Source organism: Cyanistes caeruleus, chromosome 2 (assembly GCF_971803275.1).
Source record: "Cyanistes caeruleus chromosome 2, bCyaCae1.hap1.1, whole genome shotgun sequence".
NCBI lineage: Eukaryota > Metazoa > Chordata > Aves > Passeriformes > Paridae > Cyanistes > Cyanistes caeruleus.
This window is the reverse complement of record NC_141702.1, coordinates 5,937,484-5,961,373: the sequence shown is the minus strand read 5'-3', so window position 1 is coordinate 5,961,373 and position 23,890 is coordinate 5,937,484. Positions and strand designations below refer to the sequence as shown.

The window sequence follows — 23,890 nt, the reverse complement described above, 5'->3', positions numbered from 1 at the left end:
TCGTATCATTCAGAAAACACTAGATTTTGCAGGTTCCAGCTCTGCCACACATTTCATCTGTGCAATTATATTTCATTGCCTGGGGCTGACCCATGAGATAAAAGTGGGTAGATGATGATTTATGTCAGATAACAATCTCCTCTGTAATATTTTTGTGTTGTTAACAGAAGGAAATAATTACAGTGCTTCACTTCTCAGTGATGCTAAAAACTTGGGGTTTTTTTTGTCTAATGCTAATAGTATGCTCAGCTAATCTTTATGGGAAGTTGTAAAAGGAAGATAAATTAAGAGTTAGAGTAAATAGGTGTAACAATGAAAGTAAAATATCTTGGCCATTTACAAGGAAGTTTTACGGTCTGCTGTGCAATTCTAAATCTTCAGCTGTGCTGCCCCACATGCACAGTCTCAACTCTTCTTTCTCAGTGACTGCAATATTCAAATCCCTGGGCTCACAAGGGCTGGCATCTCCAGCCAGGAGTAAATGGTTGTCCTAGAGGAGTCTGCATGTGGCCATAAGCAGAGCTGGAATTCAAGGTCTGATTCCCACTATGGTGAGATAAGGAATCTAAACCCGCTCAGCACTCCGCATTTTCAGAAGTTGCAGTATGATCAAAGAGACCTTTACCTAGTTCTGCATAACAAACTATTGGTTTAGGTACTCATGTAAATGACAATTAAGCACACCAAAGTTTTAGAGACAAGAGCTGTTAAGCTGCAGGAGAGACACAATCTTTTCTCCCTGCAAACATCCTCACTCAATTTTTGTTACCTGGTTCCTGCTCCTGTCTTATCCAGACACTGCAGTCTCTGAATGTACTGATGCTTAACTTTCCTCTTCAAAGTAGAGAAAAACTTTTAGCTTAATTTTATTACAGCTGGAGTGCTGCACTGCAAGTAGAATAAAGAGAGATGGGCAGAGTAGAACTGGATCTTTCTATGTTTCTATCTTTCTAACTGGATCTATAACTATGTTCTTTCTATCAATGAAGTAAGGTCCCTAGAATGGTCAGTACAGACCTCAATTTCAGCAGAGTAATTGACTGTCAGTTTTCAAGGGCTAAGGAAAAACAGTTTCTCCCTAATCCCAAGGATGTTTTATTCACTTTCTGTCCAGTTCATCTGAACAACAGCAGTTTTTCTGAAGGCTGATTTGGATGGAGGAGAATGAGTTAGTCAAAAAGTAGTTGTGTTAAATTTCTGGAGCAGTGAAAGGATTGTGTGCAAAGAGGAAAGGAGAGCAACACCATGTACATGTTTCCTAATCAACTTATTTATTTTTGATTGGTATTTCACAAATTCTTATAAAATTGCAACACTGATTCAAAAGGGATCTGGGGCTCTAGCCCAGATCTGGTAGATACAATTTTACAACAGGTCCTGCTGCATTATTCAAAATAATAGAATGGAATCACAGAATCCTAAAAGCTGGAAAATACCTTGAAAACATTAAGTCCAACCTTTGATCACGACCCTGTCAATTAAACCATATCACTGAGTGCCATATCCACTCAATTCTTGAATACTTCCAGGTTGGTGGCTCTACCACCTCCCTGGAAAGCCCATTCCAATGCTTAACAACCCTTTCAGTGACTAAATTCTTCTTGATGTCCAGCCTGGCCTTCCCCTAGTACAGCTTGAAACTTTCTACTGAAGTAAATAGTTTTTATATTGTATTAATATTGTAGTCTATTGTATTTATGTGTTAAATAAATTTTACATATTCATTTGTATATATTTTAATATTATATTTGTATATTATTATATTGTATTATATTAACATATTTCTATTTTTCCTCTGTAACAGCAGAAGTAGTTATATATAGTTCTGTGACTGAAAAAAAAGCATTTTATAAACATAAAATGTAATTACTTAGGTGAAGTCCCTTTCCCCTGTCTCCACATGAGCAGGTGAGATCCAAATAGAGCAGAGATTGCTGCTTGTGGTTATCATAAATGGTTTCTGTAGGTCCCAGCTGTGAGGTAAAGGTAATGTATGTCTCATAGTCATCCTCTGTATCCATTTCTAGCTGTTCCAGTGCTTGGGTTAATCTGGAAAGCCACACCAGTGACTGGAACATCAGTTGCACGTGATCAAAACACAGATAGGAAAAGAGTTGTTAGTAAATGAAAAATAGATTATGGAACCAAGATCATTATATAAACAATAATTTTCATTTATTTTAATTGGAAATAGAGGTGGGGGCTGGGAACAGGAGAGCAAGGTGGCTAAAGCACCAAGCATCAAGTTCTTTAAAGTAAGTTCTCTTAACTCAGGAGCCTGGGATGTGAATTCAGTAACGTGTGGGATATCAGGCTGGGAATTTGTGGCATCAGCCTGTCTCTGTCTGTGAGAAGTGTGGGTTAGGTGTGATTATGTGTGACCATTCCTTGTGGGGTACTGCTGTGTGCAACGTGAGCTCTCACCCCAGCCTGGGGCTGCTACATCTCTGCAGAAAAGTGGCACGAAGTGGTTGGGATAATTAATGATATTTATGCAGTGTGAGGGCACTGAATGTGAGAATTGATGGGAATCTAATGTGCACCGAAGAAAAGCCCAAGCTGCTGTCCCTCTTAGAGTTTGCAGCCAGGCCATGGAGAAATGCTCCACTTCAAGTGATGCCAGTGCTGGCTGTGTCACTGCAGTGATCTGAGAGCACAGGCCAGATGGCACTGATAACACAGCTCTTACACAGATAAATGATGCTTTTTCCCCCAATAGTGAAAAGTCAGTGAGGCCAATAAGAGATTGGAAAATCCTTGTTTTGGTGTGTGTCTGAGTCCTCGTATGTGAACGAACAGACGCAAGGATACACTTGTAGGTTTGTTTCTAAGATTGTGACACCCTCTGCTGGTAAATATATGAATGTATAAAGCAGCCTTGCACAAGCAGCTTTGCAATCAGGGCGGAAACATCCCCTAAACAAAACATGGTTCTTTCTGTCAAGACGGCTTCCTCTTACAAATGTAACATTGTCAAAAGAAAAGTGTTTCATAGTAACCTATCAATTTTGACAAAGTTTTCATGGAAAAATTATGTTTTTTCTGGATGAGTTAAATTTACTTTGAAGTAAAAATGCTTTAACATTACAGAGAAAAATGGTGATTTTTTTTTTCTCCTGGATTCATGCAGTACTTCATTAGCCACACACCGTTATGTTTTATGCCTGGCACAGAAGCAGGTGATAACCTTCCCCTGTAAGTCTGCATGGCAATATGTTATTGATCATGATTCATTTACTTACCAAAGGTATTTGGCAGCAAGGCTGCCCTGATTTAATAGTTCCCTGAACTTCTGATTCTTTTTTTCCATCTTTGTTTTCCTAACTTTTCTGTCTTATAATATAAAAACGTTGAAAGTTTTGGAAAGGGCTGGTGAGGGCTGTAAGCCCAGAAGCAAACATGCTCATGCCATATCAAAGTCCCACCACTTTTAAGCTTCTTGAAAGGGAAGGAATTGGTTCCAGATTCTCAGGATGTGGCAAGCTGTGTTTAAAGAAAATGTGTGCATTTATTATTTCAAGTCAGTTCAATCAGAACTTGATTCCTTCCACCCCCTGTGCCACTTGATAATTTTATAACAGGCCTGTTTGAAGGAGTCATCTCCTCATTGTGGGATTAGATCTGTGTCTCAGTAGCACCACTGGATTATTCAGTTCTCTGGCTGCTGTCACCAGGCTTCACCCCTTGTGCCTGAAATGACAAGTGCTCATTCACACATGAACAGGAGTCCTTGGGAAGGGTTCAGTGCAGTAGTCTTGAAAATTATTTCCTGGGTTCTCTTGCTCAAGTTTTCATGGCCAATTTGAGAGTTTTTGGTTGCTTAGTGATTGTTTAATATCAAGAAGGAGGTCTTGTCTGAGCACAGGAAAGCAAACTGAGGTCTTGTGTGTTTACTTTGGTTCCTCTGGTTGATGCTGAGCAAGTCACTCATGCTCTGTACAGTCACCAGGGAAGCAACAATTTATGCATTCATTGGAGGAGGATGAAATCTAATTAATTGGAATGTTGTGTACATAGTCAGCATCCTGCTTATTATTTTTACTTGCGAGACTGTGTACTGCAAACCAAGGGGACAACCTGGGGTAGCCACCCATTAACTGTCCCGCCTAAAATTGTGAGTTCTTTGGCTCGTAGAATGAGCCCTTTGATTTCATGTAGAAATTAAAAAAGTTGTTCTTGAATTGAGTTCTTAGGGGGCACCAGCTCCAGTGTGGGTGGGCGCATTCATTAGAGGTACGGAAGGATATTTCACTGTACGGCTCCTCAGAAGGCGCTGAGCTGGGAGACCACCAACGTGATTTCGTGCAGAGGAATTTCCAGCCGTCTGACCAGAGGACTCTGCTTGTCTGGTTTGGATTTACATCAAGAGGCCAAAAATAAAAGCGCATTTAAATCATTAACTCACATGTGATTAAATGCCGTTCACCTCTTTCAGTAGCTCCATCACACTCTGTGGTTTGGTGTGTGAGGTGGGAAATGTCTCTCTCAGTGTGCTGTGTATGTACACGTGCAGGAGAAATGCACACACACGTACAGGGCTGGAATGAAAACTGCCCTACATCAGCTTTACACTTGGAGTTTCTCCTGCTAAGCAGAGGGTCAGACCCATAGCACAGGTATGTGCACAGGCTGAATTGTGCATGCTGATCTTTCCTAGAAGCCATCATATGCCTCTTGTAATAAGCAGAAAATCTGTTCACTCCAAACCCCAGCTTAGAATATTCACAGTAATACCAGCTCCATGGTCAGACCCTCTGTGCCACCTGAGCCAGGGGTAGGAGCTTCTTGATGTGGTGGGGCAGCCTGGGACATGGTGACAAGCGTGCTGTGGTCTGGCTCCAGCAGCAGGAGCATAAAACATCTGTCCCCAGAGCATTTCCACCCATGGTGGGGAAGGGTAGGGAGTCACCTCCTTCCCTCCAGCCTGGCTTCTCTCAGCCAAAGGGGTCATATTTAAACTGTAACTGTGGTATGGCTTCCCCTGAGTCTTTGGTCCTTCCCACCTGTTCTGTGCCTAAGGGCTTCACCCTGTGCCCAGAAAATTCCTGGCAAAAATGCTCTTGAGATTGCCAGAGCAAGTTTAAAAATCTGTTTGAATGCTCTTATATTGATGGAAAGTTTCCTGTGACAGGGATTTTGGATCAGACTCTGATTTGGGACCAACATTAATGCTTTATGCTTTTTGAACAGATTTTCAAAGTGCCATATAAATATATAGGTAAAAATATAAATATGTGTGTGTTGTCTGTGTATCAACTTACCATTACAATTTTTATTCTTTCTCTTTAGTTGAAGAATTTCCATTTTCCACTGCAAACCCCAAATCAGTCCAAAGTCCAGTACAAGCCACAGTTTGTCCTGTGGTGTGACAGTACCAAGCTTTCTCTGTCATACAACCAGGAAGGACTAGAAAGAGCTTTTAAAATTATTTTAGAGGAAAGGACTTGCTTAGTGATGGAACATGTCAGGATCACAGTTCTCCTAGTGGAAGGTGTCCCTGTCCCTGGCAGAGAGGTTGGAAATAGATGACTTTTAAGGTCCCTTCCAACCCAGGCCATTCCATGATTCCATGATTCTTTAATTTTGGCCTTTTGAAGCACAAAAAAAAAAAAAAAAAATCTATTTCAGAACATTTTAAACAAGTTTTTATTACTCCCCCTGAGCTGAATAATGTTGGGCTCATGGTAGCTAAAGTGCTTGGCAGCTTTACAAAACCAGCCCTAATATAAAAAATACCCAGTCTTTAAAACATATGTAAAATAGCTTTTCTGCAACATTTGTGGCACATAAAGTACCAAATACATGTTGGTAAGTGTGATATAAAGCTTTTATTGCCATTCATTTGGGATGACCCACATAACTCACTCATGATATGTTAATAAAACTGTTCACTCTGTCTCCTTATAAAAACACACATATAAAGACCACTAAAACTGTGGTGTAGCTTTGTGCTAACTTTTTAAGAAGTGCTGCAAGTTGCATTTATCATCTGTCCCAAATTTCTTTATCTGCTTTCTGCCCGGTAATAAAAGACTAAAATGCCCAGGAACAGCAGTTTGCAAAATAAGTTTTCTTGAGAAATAACTTTTTGAAAGTTCTTCTCAAAATCATGCTGGCTGGAGGCCCAGAGCCATCAATATTCTGTCTGGTACCAGTGACAGCTTTAAGGACCAATATCTTTTCACCTGCCAAGGCTGAGAACTGTAATGTTGTGCCATTAAAAGGAGGAGGTTTCCAGTTCTCTAAAATGATAACACGCCATCACCTTAATCTGAGTAATATGTACCTTGCAAGGGAATATTTCTGAACTTTCCATCTTCTAAGACCTTGCTAATTGAGGAATGAAGATTTCCCGAAGGAAATGTGAAGAACACTATTTGAAAACAACACAAAAGGATAATTTTCTGTAAGTCCAGATGTGATCAGACTGCAGGCTCTCCAAGGCAGGAACTTGGTATGCCTGGTTAGCAGCTTTAGATGCAGCCATTCTGGGGACAGTAAATATTTGCAGTAAATTTACTAACAAATACAATTTTCTGACACATTTGTGCTGAAGCAACTTTGAAGACATAGAATACCATAGGAAGGAAGAGAAGAAAAAAAAAAAAAAGAATATATGTATTTCTTATAATTTAAAGTTACAGAACATGCTGAAGTCAACAAGGTTAATGACATGATGAAATTAAGGCACTTTCTCAAGCCTTTGCTGAGTCAGGGCCTAAATGCACAGCCAGGCCTAGAGTAAAGCACTTGCAATGGGAATGGTAGTTGGCAGACACTCTGCTTTAAGAGGGAATTATTTCCCCTGTGTGTTTGAATATTCCTCCAAGTGCTGCTGGCTTTACTGGGATGCTTTGTTCTGTTTCCCAGCCGAGCTCCCATGCTCACACACAGGAGCAGTAGCACAGCTGGAAGTGGATTAGAGCAATCTGGCAGCAGCAGTCGGGGGAGGAATTAAGCGCCTTGCTGCTGGAATGGGAGACCTAAATTACATTATTATTTAGAACTGAGTTTTGACTTCACTGCTCTATGGTTTTGCCCTGGTGGGCAACTCCCTTCTTTGTGATAGTCTTGGTGTATCCTGTGTTCCCCACAGCAAGGACTTAGATGAAGTTATGGCCTTGCTCAGTTCAGTGTCCAAATCTTATATAACCAAATGTTCAGGTTTAAACACCCAACTGCTCTTGATGTCCTGACAGGATTGTTCACAGGCTTGTATTTAGCCATTGCAAGCTATCACATGATAGGAAGCCCAGTGACTGGCTCCTAGAAGCAAATTTGCAAAACTGTTGATGACTTCAAAAGGAAAAGAATTGAGCCAGGATCTTTTTTCCCCTAAACAATTTTTTTTTTTTTTTTTTTTTTAACTCATGCAAATGTTCTTCATACAATAACAGGGAAAAGAAGAATGAGATGTAAATGGAAATCAATGTTACTAAGTTTCTTTATTAGATATATTTTGAGTCATTGACTTTCAGCTTGAAAATGGTGCTAGAAATGAGGTGACAAAATGGGAATTATAGAAATAATTCTTGTAAAAATATTCTGATTTTTCTGATTGCAAAAATAGTAATCCAAATTTCATGGACTTTGAGGCCAGAAGGATCTCTGTGTTATTTACTATAATAACCTACAAGTCACATCCCAGCAAGTTTTTCCCATTGAGCAAACATGTTAATGTTCCATCCTTAAAGGGTTTGGTTTGATTGAGCAGAGAGCAGGAGAAACTGATGTGTCTTTGGTGCACTAAAGTGTCTTTGGTCTTTAAGGCTTTTTTCCAGTCCTTGAGCACTGTCTTACTGTTTTCCTTTGACCTCTTGCTGGACTTCCCAATGCCTTTTTCCTTTTTCTAATTGGGGACACCAGAACTGGGAAAAATATTTTTAATACTTGCCAAAACAGCTCAGTTGCAACAGAGGCAATGTGACCTCCCTATTAATTCTTGGATTATTTTCATACATCCAGACTTAATTATAACTGATTTTTTTCCTGCTCCTTTCAAGTAGGTCAAGGCATAATCAAGATGATCCCTAAGTCATTTCAAGGGGTTTGAAGCAAAAAAAAATAAAATCTCAAGAGCAGAGAAACAATGGGAAAGAATTAAGATGTGACTCATTTTTAAGTCTCATAGTTTCATGGCCTTTTGTGTCTCTGCAACAATTTTTGAACACAAAAGGCAGAAAAATCTGGAAATATTAAATAAATTTATTTGCGACTGAGATTTTCCAAGTGAACTGAAGGATTTGGGAACTTAAGAGCTTTAAAATTTCATCCTCAGGTGCAGCTAGCTAGTCATTGCTGTCTCCCTCTCATGTGTCTTCACAGATGCTGGAATTAAATAACATATTTGAAAACAGTGGAATGCAATTGGGATTATCCTGGTATAAACAGAAACAGACTTTATTCTTCTACATGCCTGGAATTGGAAGAAATTGATATTAAAGATTTAAGCACCAACAGCCTGGTGTTGTTCCTGTACAGGAACAAATTTCTTCGCTTAAATCTTGGAACACAAGGGGTCCCCAGAGCACTGCTGCTAAAGCCCAGCTGCACTCACTACCAGAATCTCACTTCACTTTTACTTGAATGCAGATACATGAAGTTAGTTTTCCTTTGTTAGTCCCAGAATCGTCTTATTTGCTCTTTTGTAGTAAAACAAAAGTTTAACCTTTGAGTGAGCACTTAAAAATTGAGATAATGGAGTGATAACCTCACACTACAAATAATGTGTGTTTATAATCTGCAGGCTTTGATTTCATTTTTTTAATTTAGATATTTTTTTTTTTCCAAGTTCCTGATGCAAATCAGCTGCTGCTTGTCTGCAGTTGCTTGAGGGACACCTGCACAAGAGTAACAGGGCAGAGGTCAGGATAAGGCCCTTGGGGACGTGCCCTAGAAATGATGCTTGTCACTTATGCGCTGCTACAGGGTCACGGTGATTTGTGAAATGCAAGTTCGGTGCTGTTCTTCCTGGGGCACTTGTAGACCAGTAGTTTTACATTCACTTGCTTCCTGCCCTCAGGGTCACTTGGACTCCTGAGAGACTTGGAAATGAAGCTTTTCTTTGGTGTCATTTGAACACCTGGGTTTTCTTCTTAAAAAACAGCATTTGAAGGTGCTCTGACCGCATTCTTCATGATAATGTTACAAGTATTGCATTTATTTCTTGCCTCCATTGTAAAAATGGAAAAGGGAAGGAGGAAACCTGAGTTTTCAGTAAGAGAAATCTTTCTAAATGCTTGAAAACATATCTAATTTACCATTTAAGGCATTATTTATTCACCTCCTTCGCTAGGTTTAATTTGGGAGTAGGAGAGATGGTATCACAAAAATAGAAAAATGCCAAGATGCTTCTTCTTTTTTTTATATTTACTGTTTATCATGTCTAACCTGATAACCTGAAACATTTCCACAGCTGGTGCATTACTGCTTCACTAAAGTAAAGCTTGTGGCCAAAGAGTATTTTTATTTTTATTTTTTATATAGAAGGTTGCAAGGCAAATGATTGAAATTATTTTTACAAGACCATATAAAAAGCTTGAGAAGAGACTCAAGTCTCCTAAATCCAGGTAACCACTTAATCCTTGGATCATTGCTCTCTGTCTTAAGAAAAGGTAGCTGGGAATTGAGTTTTTCTTTCTCATTCCTTCTATGGAGGATTTGAGATGCTTCTGTCAAAATATCCCAAATGTTTTGGGTGAAGCTCTAATCAATCAATCAATCAATCAATCAATCCCCATTATCATTCTGTAGATGGGGTGAGAAGGGAAGAGAGATGATAAGGGTGGGATCATCCCACCTAAATCTGTCTAAAAGTTACATATTAGTCATTCAAAAGTCCTGGTTTATTTCTGATCAATGGAGAGAGACAATATCAATCCATTGCTAAAGGGCATTTTGATTTTTCTTAAAATACGAGTCTAAAGATGGGAGAATTTCCTTTGGAGGTTCCTTTCTTTGCTACTTCTAAGGGATACTTGAACAATTAGGTCAGACTAATTACCTAGCAATTATATGGCTGAAGTTAGGCAAGGGGAATCTCACCCATAAGCAAATCAACAGATTTTTGATGTGTCTGGGTTTCTGAGGGTGCCTGGGGTCAGCTCCATATTCCTTTGAGTTCTGGATGAAATATTCCTGGGGCTTAGCCCCTCCATTTCTCTCACTGCAAATACACAGAGCAACATAGATGTGCCTGCATGTATGGAAAATACATCCCTGTTTATGCCAGGCTCAGACCATGTCTGAAAGGTGATTTATGACCAAGTTGTGTGGCTGTTTCCATCTGTGCCCCTGTGTTTTTGTGACTCACCCCATTCCTGGTGTTTGCTCACCTCAACACTGACAGGGATTAAAAAAAAACCCTTTTCAGGCCCCATCTCTGACTTGTCTGGAGGATGAACCTCTGTCCCCTGAAACCACTCCAAACCAGGAAAAAGTGAAGCTGAGGAATAAGAGACACTAATTTATTTCTCTCCTGTGTACACAAGCAGGTATTTGTTGATTCATTAAGTGGGCAGAGGCAGACTGATCACAGCTTTTCCACATGGCTGTGTGGGCATTCAGCTTTATTGTGGGAACATGCACAAGTCTCTTTTCCAGTGAATATTGAATTATTTATCTGGAGTGGAACATCTTTAATAGGAGAGCTGAATCACTCCAGAAACTCCCTTTGGCCCAGACTTAGGCATCTAAATGCCTTGGATGCATGGGAGCACACAACCTTCATCCTCCTCTGCATTTCCAATGGCTCTCTCAGTGACCTCCCACTCATTTGCTGCGCAGAACTGGGGATTTTATGAGGCAGAAACATGCCTGGAAAGGATGCTGCAATGCTCAAATGGGCAATGTATTTGCCCTGTGGGGAGTAAACCCTAATATTTAAGTAACTTCTAAAAAAAATTGGAGGTATTATCCTAGATCACTTGGGTGAACTGTGAAATTATATTCAAAGGGTAGGATTCATCTCGCCTGACTTCACCTCCCTGAAAGTGAGGTGTCTAGTCTGAGCTAGTCCTTTAGGTTTCATCTGTAATTCAGGCAGCAAGAAGGGCATGTGTGCAGTGAGTCACGCTGGTCTGAATCAGGTGTCTCCGGCAGTTGGATGGAATTACCCTCCGGAGATGCTCAGTCCCTCTGAGCAGAGAGGAAACCTACAGAACCAGCTTAGACAAGGCACCCCACTTGTAAATGGCTGAGCAGAAGGAATCAAGGCAGCACTCAGATCTCAAGAGTTTTATTGAAATCACAAGGGGAAGATAAACTGTTCAATATGGAGTGCAGAGTCACATGTATCGCAGTCACAGCTCCTCCATGGAGAAGAATTAATCTATACAGATTAAAGTTACAATACTCTGTTGAGCCAGCCTGGAAAGAAAAAAAAAGGGCAGGATGGAGTAAAAATAGAGTGAAAATATGAATCCTTGATTTTTAATCAGTCTGTCAGACTAGTGGAAAGATATTATTTTCTTACCTTAAATTGCTGTTTCTTAGCTTGTTCCTCTCTCCTACCAGAAAACAGTATTGGGTCTCATATAATATCAAACTGTGAATCTGGAAGTGATCAGGAAAGGTGGTTTGTTTTCTTAAAGGAAAAATAAATCTCAGATGGTTTGATTGAGACTGTGAATATTTATGTACTGTTCCCCCTTTTCCCTCATTGCGTATTTCACCAAGTTCATTTGCGTGTGTTACAGGATAAATCTTACAGGAGGGCAGTGGAAGAAAGCAATAAAAAGGGAAAACATCAATCAGTGATGCAGGGTAGCAGCAGGAATTGTTAGTTTTTGTACATGGATCACACTTCGTTGTACTTGCCTGGGCTTGACAATTAAGAACCTTGCAATTGTGCCGAGATCAGCCTCAGGTAGTTTCAGATGTTGGCTACAAAAGACAAGATGTTGCTGGGTTTCAATCACTTTGAAGCCTTGTTGTCACAGGGATAATCACTTTGAAAGAGGGCCACATGTATTTGTCCTTGACTTGGAGAAAATGTTTTGTGACAAAAGGTTTATTTAATAAAAATGCCATGGGTGGTGTGAGTAACCTGATTTATTGGCAAATGTGGGTGGAATTTTGTGAATAATAACTTGCTTTGGAAAGTAAAAGTATTTTCTGTCAAACTGTTTGAAACAGAAGGTTATTCTCCTTTTAATTTGGAAATGATATGTTAATTTTGAAGATTACCAGCATTTAAAAAGTGATGCAAAAATGATTGGATGTCTAGGCAAGACTTAACCAGCCATCCCCAAACATGACTTTCTTGTTCTCATGTTTGTTTAGAAATCTTGCATTATTTTGCTTAAAAAAAATAACTATTTTTTCTCTCTTTTCACATAAATCAAATAGTTTTTATGTTCAATTTCCTTAAAAATCTGTTTGTTTTAGTACTCTTATTGTGCCTTCTATGCTTTGAATCTCTTTCCATAATAACTATCAAGTGCAATCCTTATCCTGCAAGAGGATCCCCACAAGCTCATAAAAAAGGAGTCATCTCACCTCATTTTAGCTATTTTAAATTTAGGTAGCCAGCCTGTCTATGAGAGAGAGTGAGAGAGATAGATAAAGTGAGATTGAGGCTTTTCTGGTGGTAATTCAGCTTCTCCTAGGTTACTATTTTAAGATGGAATGATTTGTCTTCTAGTGGCTCGTTCAGGCCACAGAGATTGGTGTTTATGTGCTTTGTCTGCTTTGCTATTTCTCCTTATCCCAACATTAAACAAGGAAGGAAATATTTGGAGTTCAAGGAAAGGGAAAAAGAGTCCTCGCCTGACCTCTGCAAATGCTGTGGGTGTGGGCAGCCTGAATCAGTTTTACTTTTTCCGAACCGTTTTTCTTTTACTACTTTCTAGTTACTTTCCATTTTGCTTCAGCCTTATTTGATCCACAGAAAACAGAGATGAAAACGAGTGATGACGCTGGAAGTTTTATGGCTGGTATTATTTCAGGGGTCAGATTAACTGACTAAAATAGTCTCCTTTGGTTTTAAAAGCTTCTGGAGAAATCCTAATCCCACTGAAGTCAACAGCAAAACTTCCATGAGCTTCAGGATGGCCAAAATTTCACCCTGAGTACCTATTAATGAATCTTTGTCATCTGGCCCTCTGCTTGACTTGCAGGATTGCTCCATGCATTACATTTTCCAACGTTTTGTTCAGATGTTGTATAAGTACTTCAAGGCACAAGGGCTTCTCTCCATCCCCTGGAAATGGTTGCACAGCCAATAGTTTAAGGAAGTTTTTGCTTGAAGAGTTGAGGAACAGAGCCAGTCTGTTCTTGGCTGAACTGGAGTAAATATGGAATAGCTTGTTGACAATGCAGAGTTACTCCTCTTTTATGTCAGTGTAACTGAGAGCACAGTTTTGCCAATTATTAACTTCTGTTACATTATTTGTATTTCTGTGCATGTCAGAATTTGTTAATCTCATTGTTCAACATCAAGTAACCTTCTGCTGAAAACAGAACATCATTGTGAATTAGGTGTCATCAGCTAAATTGAACCTCACCCTGTGCATTTGACAGAGGGTAATACATTCGTTAAGTGCTCTGTGGTTGCTTTGAGGTTGGAAAGTGCTATTTTTCTGGCTTCTAACTCAGAATTCTTAAGTGAAGTTGTTTAAAATCCTAGTTTTGAAGGCAGAAGAAAAATCAAAAAAAGCTCATGATGTTTTTTATTAATATTATTGTTTACTATTGGTGGGATGACAGGGCAGGATTCTGATTGCTAGAAGTTGTCTTTGGCTGCATAAGTAGCCCAGAATGAAGTAGAGAAGGCTGAGAGAGATGGCTTCACCATGGATTTTGTCTATACATGGTTAGAATTTCTTGGAATTCGAGGTTATATTAAATATATCGCAGTGAAGGCAATATGATGCTGGTGCCTTTGTGCTTGGTGATTCCACTGCCCAGAAAAATGGTTTCTAGGAGTTCAGACATTTCAGCTGATGACAGGACTCCTCTCTAAGAGCTGCTCACATTTGGGATCTCTAAGTTCCTACTGAAAGTCTGCAGGGTAGGGGAGCAGCTGGAGATAGAAATTTCAAAAGCAGCACAGAGCCACATACTCAGGCCTGGCTCTGCTTGGTGTTGTAATATTGAATCCTCCACCCTGACATTACCAAGACACTGCAAAGATGTGATTAGAAACTTCAGGAAAAGTTCTCCCCACGGCTCATTTAGGGGTCACCAAAACCAAGTGTAGAAGAGAAAACTCCACTGAACAAAGAGGAAGCTCTCAGGGTGTTTAGTTCAAACCTATTCTTTTAATTTTACTCACTTCAAGGAAGATTAATCCCACCCATTAGCTGTTATCATCAAACCTGTTTAGTTATTTAATGATGTTTCCCAGAGGACAAGTTGCCAAGGGAATTAGGTGCTTAGCCACTTCTGAAATTCACTGTGGGTGGTACTCTCACAAATGGAGAATTAGTAACCTTGTAGATTTTCACTTCTTTTTAAATGTCTTCATCCAGTCTGGTGCTGACTGGTGTTCACATGGCCCCTGCCTTGGTGAGTGCATCCTTTCCTCTGTGTTCTCAGTGGAGAAAATGTAGAGTCATCCAGATTTTCATGAAATAGCCACAGTATAGGTATTTTGGAATTAAGTCCAAGTTTAAGGAATTAATCCAAGCTGAGTTTGGTCAGTAATATGAATCCAGACAGTTCTTTCCTCAGGAAGAGTCCCAGAGCATTCAGAGCTGTAGGCTATTCTGGAGAGGTCATTTCCTGGACTCTATTCACAATTTTTTGTCTTTCACATAATGCTTAAATATCTACTAGTAAGAGAGAAAATCAGATTCTTTTACACATCCTCTTACTTTGCGTGGGGATTTCCCTGAGTACCTTCTCAAGGAACATAAGATTTCAAATCATTCAGATTAATCTGAGGGTGTTAGGGCACCTAGAAAGAAGGATTTGCAACATGGATATTTGCATATGGATTTCAAAAAATGTCTTGGAAACCATTGACAGGCTTTAAAAATCTGACATTGTGCACCTAAAATCCATTTAATGTGGCAATTTGGGAATGTTTATTCTCTTAGTTTTTCAAAATTTTTTCACTATTTAATTGGAAGGAGAGCAGTTCTCTCTTATTCCCTATTTTTCTGTTTTCCAGGTTGTTCTGAGAAGTTTACTGGAATCTAAGATCTAGTTTACTAGGAAGAGTTTTGATTAAAAAAATGGGGTCATTGGTGTCACGAATAGTTGTTCAGTTCTTGCCTATCAGGATATAAGATGATCCTGACTGTGTGGTTATTTCACTGTGAGATGTCAGCATCCTGTGGGCTCCAGCAGAGCCTGTGAATTGGGTCACAGATGTATTGAACCCTGAACATACGCTTATTTCTGCCCTAAAGCTGCCGTATGCAAGTGCCAAGCATGAATTCAGATAGTTGTTTTTTTGCTGTCACAAACAGGCTTCACTCCAGGCATTGTTTTTGGGACAGCCATGACGCACTTTGATAGAGCAATGAGAGGAAAAAAAACCCCAAAACCTAATAAGTTCCAGAAAAGTTACATAAACACACCTCACCTGCTGCTGCTGTCTCTAGGCACGCACCTGGCTGATCCCATGGACTAGCACAAAGCATCCAACATCCTCCTGACAATGGACTATTGCTCAGATGACTTGGAGAACCAACAATCCCAGTGAGTGAAGGGAATGCTGAAAGTGGTCAGTGTTGAACCAGTTCTCTAAAATCCAGATATGCTAGAAAATTCTGTTTCATTGCAGTCCAATGTGGCTGGTTAGAAAAATGAAGGAGTGGTGTACAGGGTTCCAGTTCCTGTGTGATGGCTTTCAACAGACAAGAAGAATATCATAGGCAATATGTGGTTTTTTGGTGTATCATCTTGACACGCTGTTTTTTCCTTCTGTGATCTCTTCCACTGCTTTTCGTTTTTTGTCAGGAGAAGACATGGTACAGCAAGGTCCCTGTATTCCTTTTCCCACTGCAGGGTGAGCTTTATCCTCAGGCAGATGTACTTTGCTGGGCTACTTTGCCATTGGATTGTGTTGGCTTTGGAGCACAAATTAACAAAGAAATTGGTTCTTGGCTTTTTTTCCTAGACACTACTGTAGCCATAGACAATGAACATTTTAAAACAATTCTTATCCTGCTCTAATCACTTATTCTTTACCTTTTTTTGGCAAAGCACTTGAAAGGGGCTTGGTGAAGGCTCTGAAGAAGCTGGATGACTACCTGAGAACTCCCCTGCCAGAGGAGATTGATGCAGACAGCACTGAAGAGGAGAAAGTGTCTAAACGCAAGTTTCTGGATGGAGATGACCTGACACTTGCTGACTGCAACCTTCTGCCCAAACTTCACGTTGTCAAGGTAAAAGATGACATGAGATGGTCAAAGAGGCCTTGCTCTGACAGCTGAGCTCCAAAGTCAACATGCATTTCAGCAGAGAGTTCTTAAGGCCTAGAAGAGCAGTTTGAAATTCACTTCTGCTCGTCAATGTTTCCTACAGGTTAAATAAAGGAACTTTATACCTAGTTCATGGGAAAACTATCCCATCACTTCTTAGTGGTGAAGACAGTACTAAATTCTAGGTGCCTTGTCTCCTTATTTTTACCCTGCTGCAAGTAGCAGCAGTTTTTTGTATTAATTAGTTCCTAATGCCCTTAAGAAACATGTCAAAACATTAGTCAGTTCCCACCCATTTGTAACTTAAGAGCAGCAATCCATCTCTTTGGGGAATATTTATTCCATCTGGTATTTCACACGGAGAATTTAACAAATCACAATCATTGCAGAGGTCCAGGATTTAAGATGTACTACAGTTGCTGGTATGGTGCAAATCATGTACATCATCTTGACTCTAAATGTTGCATTTATTTAATTTATCAGATGACATGTTTCTTTAGAGTAATGCAAGTACCTGGCAGACCTTGGCAAGCGAGTGAGCTAGGAATTAAAGCCAAGTCATGCATCTAATTTGGCTCTGTGAGCCAAAACATAAACTGAGCCTGGGAGCTGACTGCACACATGCAAAATGGAAAAAAAAAATTGAAAAAGCACATAAGTCACCAGGTAAGAAATGTGATAATATCCTCACAGGTCTAGTGCTTATTCTGGCTCATCTTCATTGGCAACATTGGAGTCAGACAATGCAAAATAAATGTGTGGCCCCTCACTGGTTCTTGTCTTCTAGGGATGAAATGAAAGATGTAAAAAAGAGAACTAAATGTTTTCTCAGACAAGCATAGCCATAGCATATTGCCTGAAAAGCATTGAACAGATAGAAGAAAAGGATAAATTATATTTTCATTTTATGGAAGACGTGTGCTGGAAATTTTGAAAATGTTGACTTAAGTTGCTGAGCAGGTTTTATCTTCCCCATATGCGTGTGAAGCACCGTGGAAGGCAAGAATGCTTAATTAAATGCAGTTTAGGACAGGATTTGGACTTGCATATACCAAGTGGATCCTGGTAATAAAAACAAATCACAGTAGTTTCTGGGAACATGACTGTCCTAAGAAATCTGAGATGGAAAACAGCTCTACCATGTGCTTTAAAAATAAAGGGGAACTCTGTGGCACATATGTATGTAATTTATGCCCAGGAACAATTTTATACTGTCAGAACAATTAGAGATTAGAAGCACTCATTAAATTAGCTAATCCATCCCTTCCTATCAGATAGTTCTCTCTGTCACCACAGGCTTATTCTATATGGTATATTCCTACAGGGAAACTGAAATATCCCAATACAGCAAGGTACTTAACTAACTAACTAGTTTTAAGTACAGATTAATCCCATTGACTTCAATGGGACAGTACAGGTGCTTAAAATTAAATATGCACTTAACTATTTTCCTGAATAAGGGCCTGAGTGTTTTCAGAAATCAAAAATTTGCCTTGATAGACAATTTCCTAGTCTAACAACTCTTGAAATAACTATTTTCTCTCTCAGTTTTTCCCAATGCTTCTGTTTCTAATATATGCTAAATCATCTTGGTTTCCTAATCATGGTACCCATACCACCCTGAATTTTTCCTTTTCATGAACACGGATAGAGCCTTACAACTGCTGTAGGTGGTTACATCCTCTGACACCATTTGCCAGGCAAAATATATTACATATGTTAAAAATATAATACCATACATATATAATAAAGTTAAATTTAATAATTAATATGAAAATATGTTATAATCATTACTAATGCCTTTCTCTTAAATCTGTCTCACTTTTTATGATTCAGCCCCTTCTTATGTGGTGTCTCAGCTTTAAGGGATGTATTTAAGACTTGTAAAGAAAACAAACCCCAAAACCCCAATATAGTAAAATCAATGAACTTCAAGTGCCATAAAAGTTGAAATTTGGTGACACTGCCAGCTCATAGCTTTAGAGTGTCCTTAGGCCAAACAGCAGCCTTGCAAGTTAGGGGACAACCAGGAGTCACTTCTCAGGCTTTTCTGTAATAAACCCCTGATTCTCCAAACATTTCTCTCATTTGCTATTAATTATACGTCAGAAGAGAGCAAGAAGCTCCCTAAGAAGGAGATACATCCCCTGTGGGATGCTTTTTTCACGTGTTTTATCTTTGCTTTAGATTGTTGCAAAGAAATACCGCAACTTCGAGTTCCCAGCGGAGATGACGGGGCTGTGGCGGTACCTGAAGAACGCGTACACGAGGGATGAGTTCACCAACACCTGTGCAGCAGACAAAGAAATCGAGCAAGCCTACGCAGATGTGGCCAAGAGGCTCAGCAAGTCCTAACTGCCCCCAGCCACGGCTCAGTATCCCCTTTCACAGACTCTGCTCCTTGTTGCCTTAAGATGTACTTTATCCTTATGCTGTCTGGTTGGCATCTTTATGACTTCACCTGCTCCAAGTGTAATGGGCAGGGACAAATCTGCCTCTCCCTGGAGAAAAGAGAAGGCAGCTGTAGTGGGGGGTGGGGGATGGATACCCTTTGAGGTCTAACCCAAGATCTGGCTCAACTAGTATTATTTGCAATCAGTATTGGAAATGAGTCCACTTGACTAGTTTCTTGTTCTGTGTTGGGGGTACATCATGACCTGTATTCTTTAGAGTTTTAAAAATAGCTGAAATTTCAGGTGAGAGAATTAGGAATACATAGGTTCCTCTCTAGGTTATTTCAAGGACGCTTTTTCCCTCAGTTCTGTTAAGATCCTTGAGGCATGAACAAAATAGAAGAGAGAGACAGACAGAGGGGAAAAATAGGAGTTTGACCCTAAAGCAGAAATGCTCTTAGCAGTTATATTTAAATAAACTCTCTGAAAGCATCTTCTGTCTTAGCAGGCCCGGGAGTTTATAGGGTATTTATTTTTAACTTGGCGCAAGAGGGGGGAAGCCTGAGTGAATATGTCAGACTTGCAGATGCTACTCTGCATAAAATTTGCATGGTGTTGTTGGATCTGAATGTTTTAAGCAAAAGAGAGTGAAAGAGCAATTGAGCAGACAGCCCTTGGAAGAGCAGGGCCTGTGCCAAAATGCCCAGTGGATCTGCTGGTTGGTAGAGACAGACAGACAGCAGTAACAGGGGCAGCAGATTGACTCCAGCACCCACAGAGGGAATTGGCACAGCAAACCAAACCATGTAGGATATTGTCGTCTTGACTGTAAGGTTGCCAGTTCCTTTATAATTGCTATCTTGGGAAACTTGGATCAGCAGTGGGAAGCTGTCACTGCACATGGATTCCAGGCAGGGGAAGCGCTTTCGTCGCCTTGGGCTCCAGATGGGTCACTTTCAAGTGCTCATCATCTCACCCCAGGAGGAGTTTGCTGTGAGAGCCTCAAAGAGGGCAGGCTGGCACAGTGAGAGGCACATTTCCAGACAGGAATTCAGCAAGTGTTTTCTAGCAGAAATCCATGCATGATGCCTCAATCCTGCTCATCCAGGCTTTACCCATCCAGGTTCCACAATTCTGAATTAGGCTTTTTTTTCCTAAACGTGATTATTTTGCTCTGTCTGCAGGGCCTGCTTGGCACATCTGCTTTACACTGGTGATTATTTGCACGTTTCTTCAGCAAATTCAGAATGGCAGCTCTTTCACTTGAAACTCATGTGCCCCAGTATGCACAGGAGAGCACATGGTTTGTGGGTTTCAGTTTGTGGGGGCATTTATTGCTGTTTTAAAAGATAAAATAAAGCTGAGCTGTAACCTGATGTGGCTCCCCTTCTGATCAGAGCTGCTAAAGCTGCACTGGTTTGAGGGGAACCCCAAGCTGGTGAGCTTTGACCAAGGGGAACCTCACAGCAGACTTGTTTGCAGCCAGAGAGCTGCAAAAGTGGAACAACATCGAAAGTCAGGCTCTGCCATGGGATGCTGATGACAATCTGAGACCATCCTTTTGCTTTAGTGGGTTAATTCCACTTCTCACACTAATCCAGCTGGGAGCAGAATGTTGCTCATTGACTGAAGGGAGTTTGTGGTTGACTATTGTTTCACATGCAATGGTCAATTTGTTCTGAACTTTCAAAACCTTGGAAGAAAATCCATGAACTCCCAAGTCTTCTCCTAGAATGAGCTATTTTAACAGTGGCTAGACTGGAGGGTAAAGGCTTGCACTCTTTAAAATATTGCTGAGAAATCAGCTGGCTCAGAGAACACTAATAGCAGCCAGAAAAATCTGATGAGATTAGAAGTATCTGCACAAGCACATGTGGCTTGTTAAAAACATTTCTTCATGAGATTGGAATTATTGTGATATTATTTTCTTTTTTTTTTTTTTTTTCCTTTTTAAGAACTCTGCCAATTATTTATTTATTTATTTATCTTAATTGACTCAATCCTTTCTTTCTGTCTTTCTGGTATTTGTTTACACTCAACACTTGGGTCAGGATAGGTTGGTCAGTTTAGAAAAGTGTTATTAGCAAAGCTCTCCAAGAAAGTTCTTCTATCTGATCAATGGTCCTGGGGATTTTCTATTCTCAGTATGATCCTGTCAATCAACAGAAACTACATTTTTCTCAGTTGCCTTTTCCCAGGCTTGCACTTCAGTCAGTTGCTTTCCTTAGTCACAGTTGCTGCATTTGAATAAAAGACACAGAAGCAGATGCAGATTCTTGCTCTCTTATATATTATTATTTACATCCTAAAAGAAGACTGTCCAAACATGCAGCAGATCTCAGGTGAACCAGGGTCTGCCCTGATTTCCATCTCAAAATTGTCACAATTTTTCTGAATTTCATAGTTCTGAAATTCTCTTATATATTTGTCTCTGTTTTTCATGGAAGAGGGACAAATCACAATCAGCTGATTTCTGTGACCTAAAATTGTATCTGTTTTAAAAATATTATGTTTAAAAATGATCTGGCTTATATCAAAAAGAAAATGATCTATAAATGCAATGAGTTTTTTCTAAGATGATTTTCATGTTCTTAAAAACTCCTTAAGATTTCATAATAAAATCTGAAAGTCCCCAGGCTAATTTCCTTTCAATTAATTGCAACAATATTTCCTTAAATATCTTCATTTTTCATACAGTACTCTAAAATAGATAAAATATAATGATGGATATGAGAAATTAGAGGAAAATGGATCAGCTTTCAGCTATAGTGCTGATTCTGTCTGAATTTAAGTCTCACTCTGCATTCTAACTTTGCATTTTACTCATAACTCCATTATAGGCTGATCCAAGATCATGGACAGGTTCAGGCATTCCCTGACCTTTGTTTGGGTTTGAAATCCAAGCTCATGTTTTCAGATCTGTAACTTTCACTCCCCTTTGTGCTTCTTGGCTTTATCCCTTGCCAGAAGCAGGAAATACTGGAAATCCTACATATAGAAGTGTTTTGCTAAGGTTTTGAGCTCAGTTCTCAAGGCTCAGGATCCATCACCAACAAGATTCTAAAGGGCTCCAGACTCTTTTAGGCAGAATATTTTTGGTGACCTTCCATTGTATTTAGAATTATAAGTAGTAAATATTAATCATACAGGATTGTATATCTACATTGGCAAGGCAGCATTTATGAAAAGAATCTAAGTGACAAGACAGACATTGCAGATTTACAATAACTTTGTTCATAAATTTTTTTGCAAGATGTAAAGAAAGACATAGTGCAGAGAGGGAAGAAGCCAACAATGTGGATTTAATCATCTACATTTCAGAAATGCAGACCAAATGTCTGTGAAGATGTCCATTTCATCCAAACATTTCTTAGATATATATTTCAAAGCTCCCTGCTCAGTCAATCCAACACTTCATTCATATTGGAACGAATATTGATTTTTCTTCTATTAGCAGTGGTATGGGAGTTTTTGAGGATCCCACAGGTTAGTTACCCTTATTTTCTGTTAGAACTGTTTGAATTGCCAAGAGGTCATTTTACAGCACAGGTAGGACTAAAGAATATCTGTTTAAAGTCTATTCAAACCAGGCCTTCTGTGAAACACTTTTTCCTATAGAAATCACATAATGATACTGCTTTATCAGATCTAGTGTGGAATATAGAACTACAGGTTACTCCTCTGGTTGCTGCAGGTGAAAAGGCACTGCTAGGGAGAATGACAGTCTACAGCACAAGGAAAATGGACAACTTTGTTTCCTACAAGAAAGTTCAGCTGAATTGCACATAGCATTAATTTTAAATATATATTTATTTTATGTTAACCCCTAAACACCTTTCTCCCTCTCTTGTTAGCTCCAAGTTAGCCATTTCCTCAGTGATAAGTAGCAGGATCCTTGTGGATGGGCACAGGGGACACTGTTTTAGTGTAGCCCTTCCATCTGATGGGATGAAGGCCCCGTCTGCATCATCTGAGTTTGACTAATAAGCTGAGTTGAAAGTACTGCAAAAATTTAGACAGTGGAAGCCACACTTCTGTAAAACCAGAAGCACATGGAAGCATTATTTTTTTGAAAAATGAATTGGTGTTTTAAAGAAAAAAATAGCCCCTAAGTCTTGTGTCCTCCTTCATGTGTATTCTTTTAAGCATCAGGAAATTTGCCTTTGTTTATTAATTTTCTAAATGTATTCATTATTCTTGAATTGTTTTTGATATTAAGAAATTTTTTTCAGTAAGATTTTGCCTCTTTGCTAAATCTTTCATATCTTCATTAATTTTGATGTCTGCAATGACTTAGTAACTCCAGAGGAGGCAGGAAAGCTGTGAGGTTTATACGTGTTGAGAAGTTGAAGGAGGTAATGATTTTATTATTTTTATTTTTTTTTTGAGAAAACAGCATTAAAATAATTTTAAAAATTGTGTCTTTTCATCTGGGATACTTTAACCAAGAGTGATAGGCTGTTTAGTCTGGACTGTGAATTTCAGCATAGACGTCAGCAAGGCAGCATGTTGAAAGTAGCTTTTCCTAGGGGTTTCTCTCAGGTAGTAGACATGTACCCTCTGAGTCACAAATTTCCCATTTCCTGCTTTCAGGAGGGCTGTGCTGGTTTGGACACTGAACTACAACAGCCCACTCAGTGCTAAGCAATGAAAAGAGGAGTCCTGTTCCCTTTTCTTCCAGCTCATGTGTAGGGAATGCAGAGAGCATTAAGCTGCTTTATTTCCTTGTCCCACATTCCAAACAACACTCGGCCCCAGAAAGGCCCAGAAACCCCATCCAATGCTCTTTTCCAAAGCTTGATATGTCCATTTTTTCAACACATGACATAAAAGCCTGAAGAAACCCGTGTAAGCCCTCAGGAGCTCCCCACGCAGGACTCAGCAGCCTCTCAGAGACCGCAGCAATCATCTTATTCCCCTGTTGCCCCAAATCATTGCCTTTCACCATGCACTGGAGAGATGCTAATCCTGAAAACACTCCCAAGGATGTGTTTGAATGTGGTGTATTTGAGCTGTGCTCATCAGCTAAGCAGCTCTGAATGGTGGCATTGTCACAGCTCAGCGGGTCCAGCCTCTGCTGCCAAGGGGACCCACCACACGCTGGAGGAGCAGAAACTGCTGCAG

General features: G+C 39.7%; 1 protein-coding gene and 1 long non-coding RNA gene across 8 annotated transcripts in view; one reads left to right on the top strand and one right to left on the bottom strand.

The window, feature by feature from the left end:
- CLIC5 (CLIC family member 5) overlaps nt 1–23,185 on the top strand; it is a 76,318-nt gene extending 53,133 nt beyond the window's left edge. For all 6 annotated transcript variants that reach the window (XM_023924259.2, XM_023924260.2, XM_023924261.2 and 3 more), the window contains 2 exons: nt 16,156–16,337; nt 18,561–23,185. In XM_023924259.2, the coding sequence (XP_023780027.2) occupies nt 16,156–16,337; nt 18,561–18,728 (350 nt within the window). In that variant the 3' untranslated portion in view covers nt 18,729–23,185. The remainder of the gene's footprint in view (nt 1–16,155; nt 16,338–18,560) is intronic.
- On the bottom strand, nt 11,221–18,784 carry LOC111927413 (uncharacterized). 2 transcript variants are annotated; one of them, XR_015282683.1, is made up of 5 exons: nt 18,624–18,784; nt 16,141–16,427; nt 11,818–16,019; nt 11,474–11,553; nt 11,221–11,367 (listed from the first exon to the last, which is right to left on the bottom strand). It is a non-coding gene; the product is annotated as an uncharacterized LOC111927413 (long non-coding RNA). The 2 variants fall into 2 exon arrangements; XR_015282682.1 differs by lacking the exon at nt 16,141–16,427 and having other exon boundaries at nt 11,818–11,883; nt 18,624–18,706.
- Nucleotides 23,186–23,890: the final 705 nt, after the last annotated feature.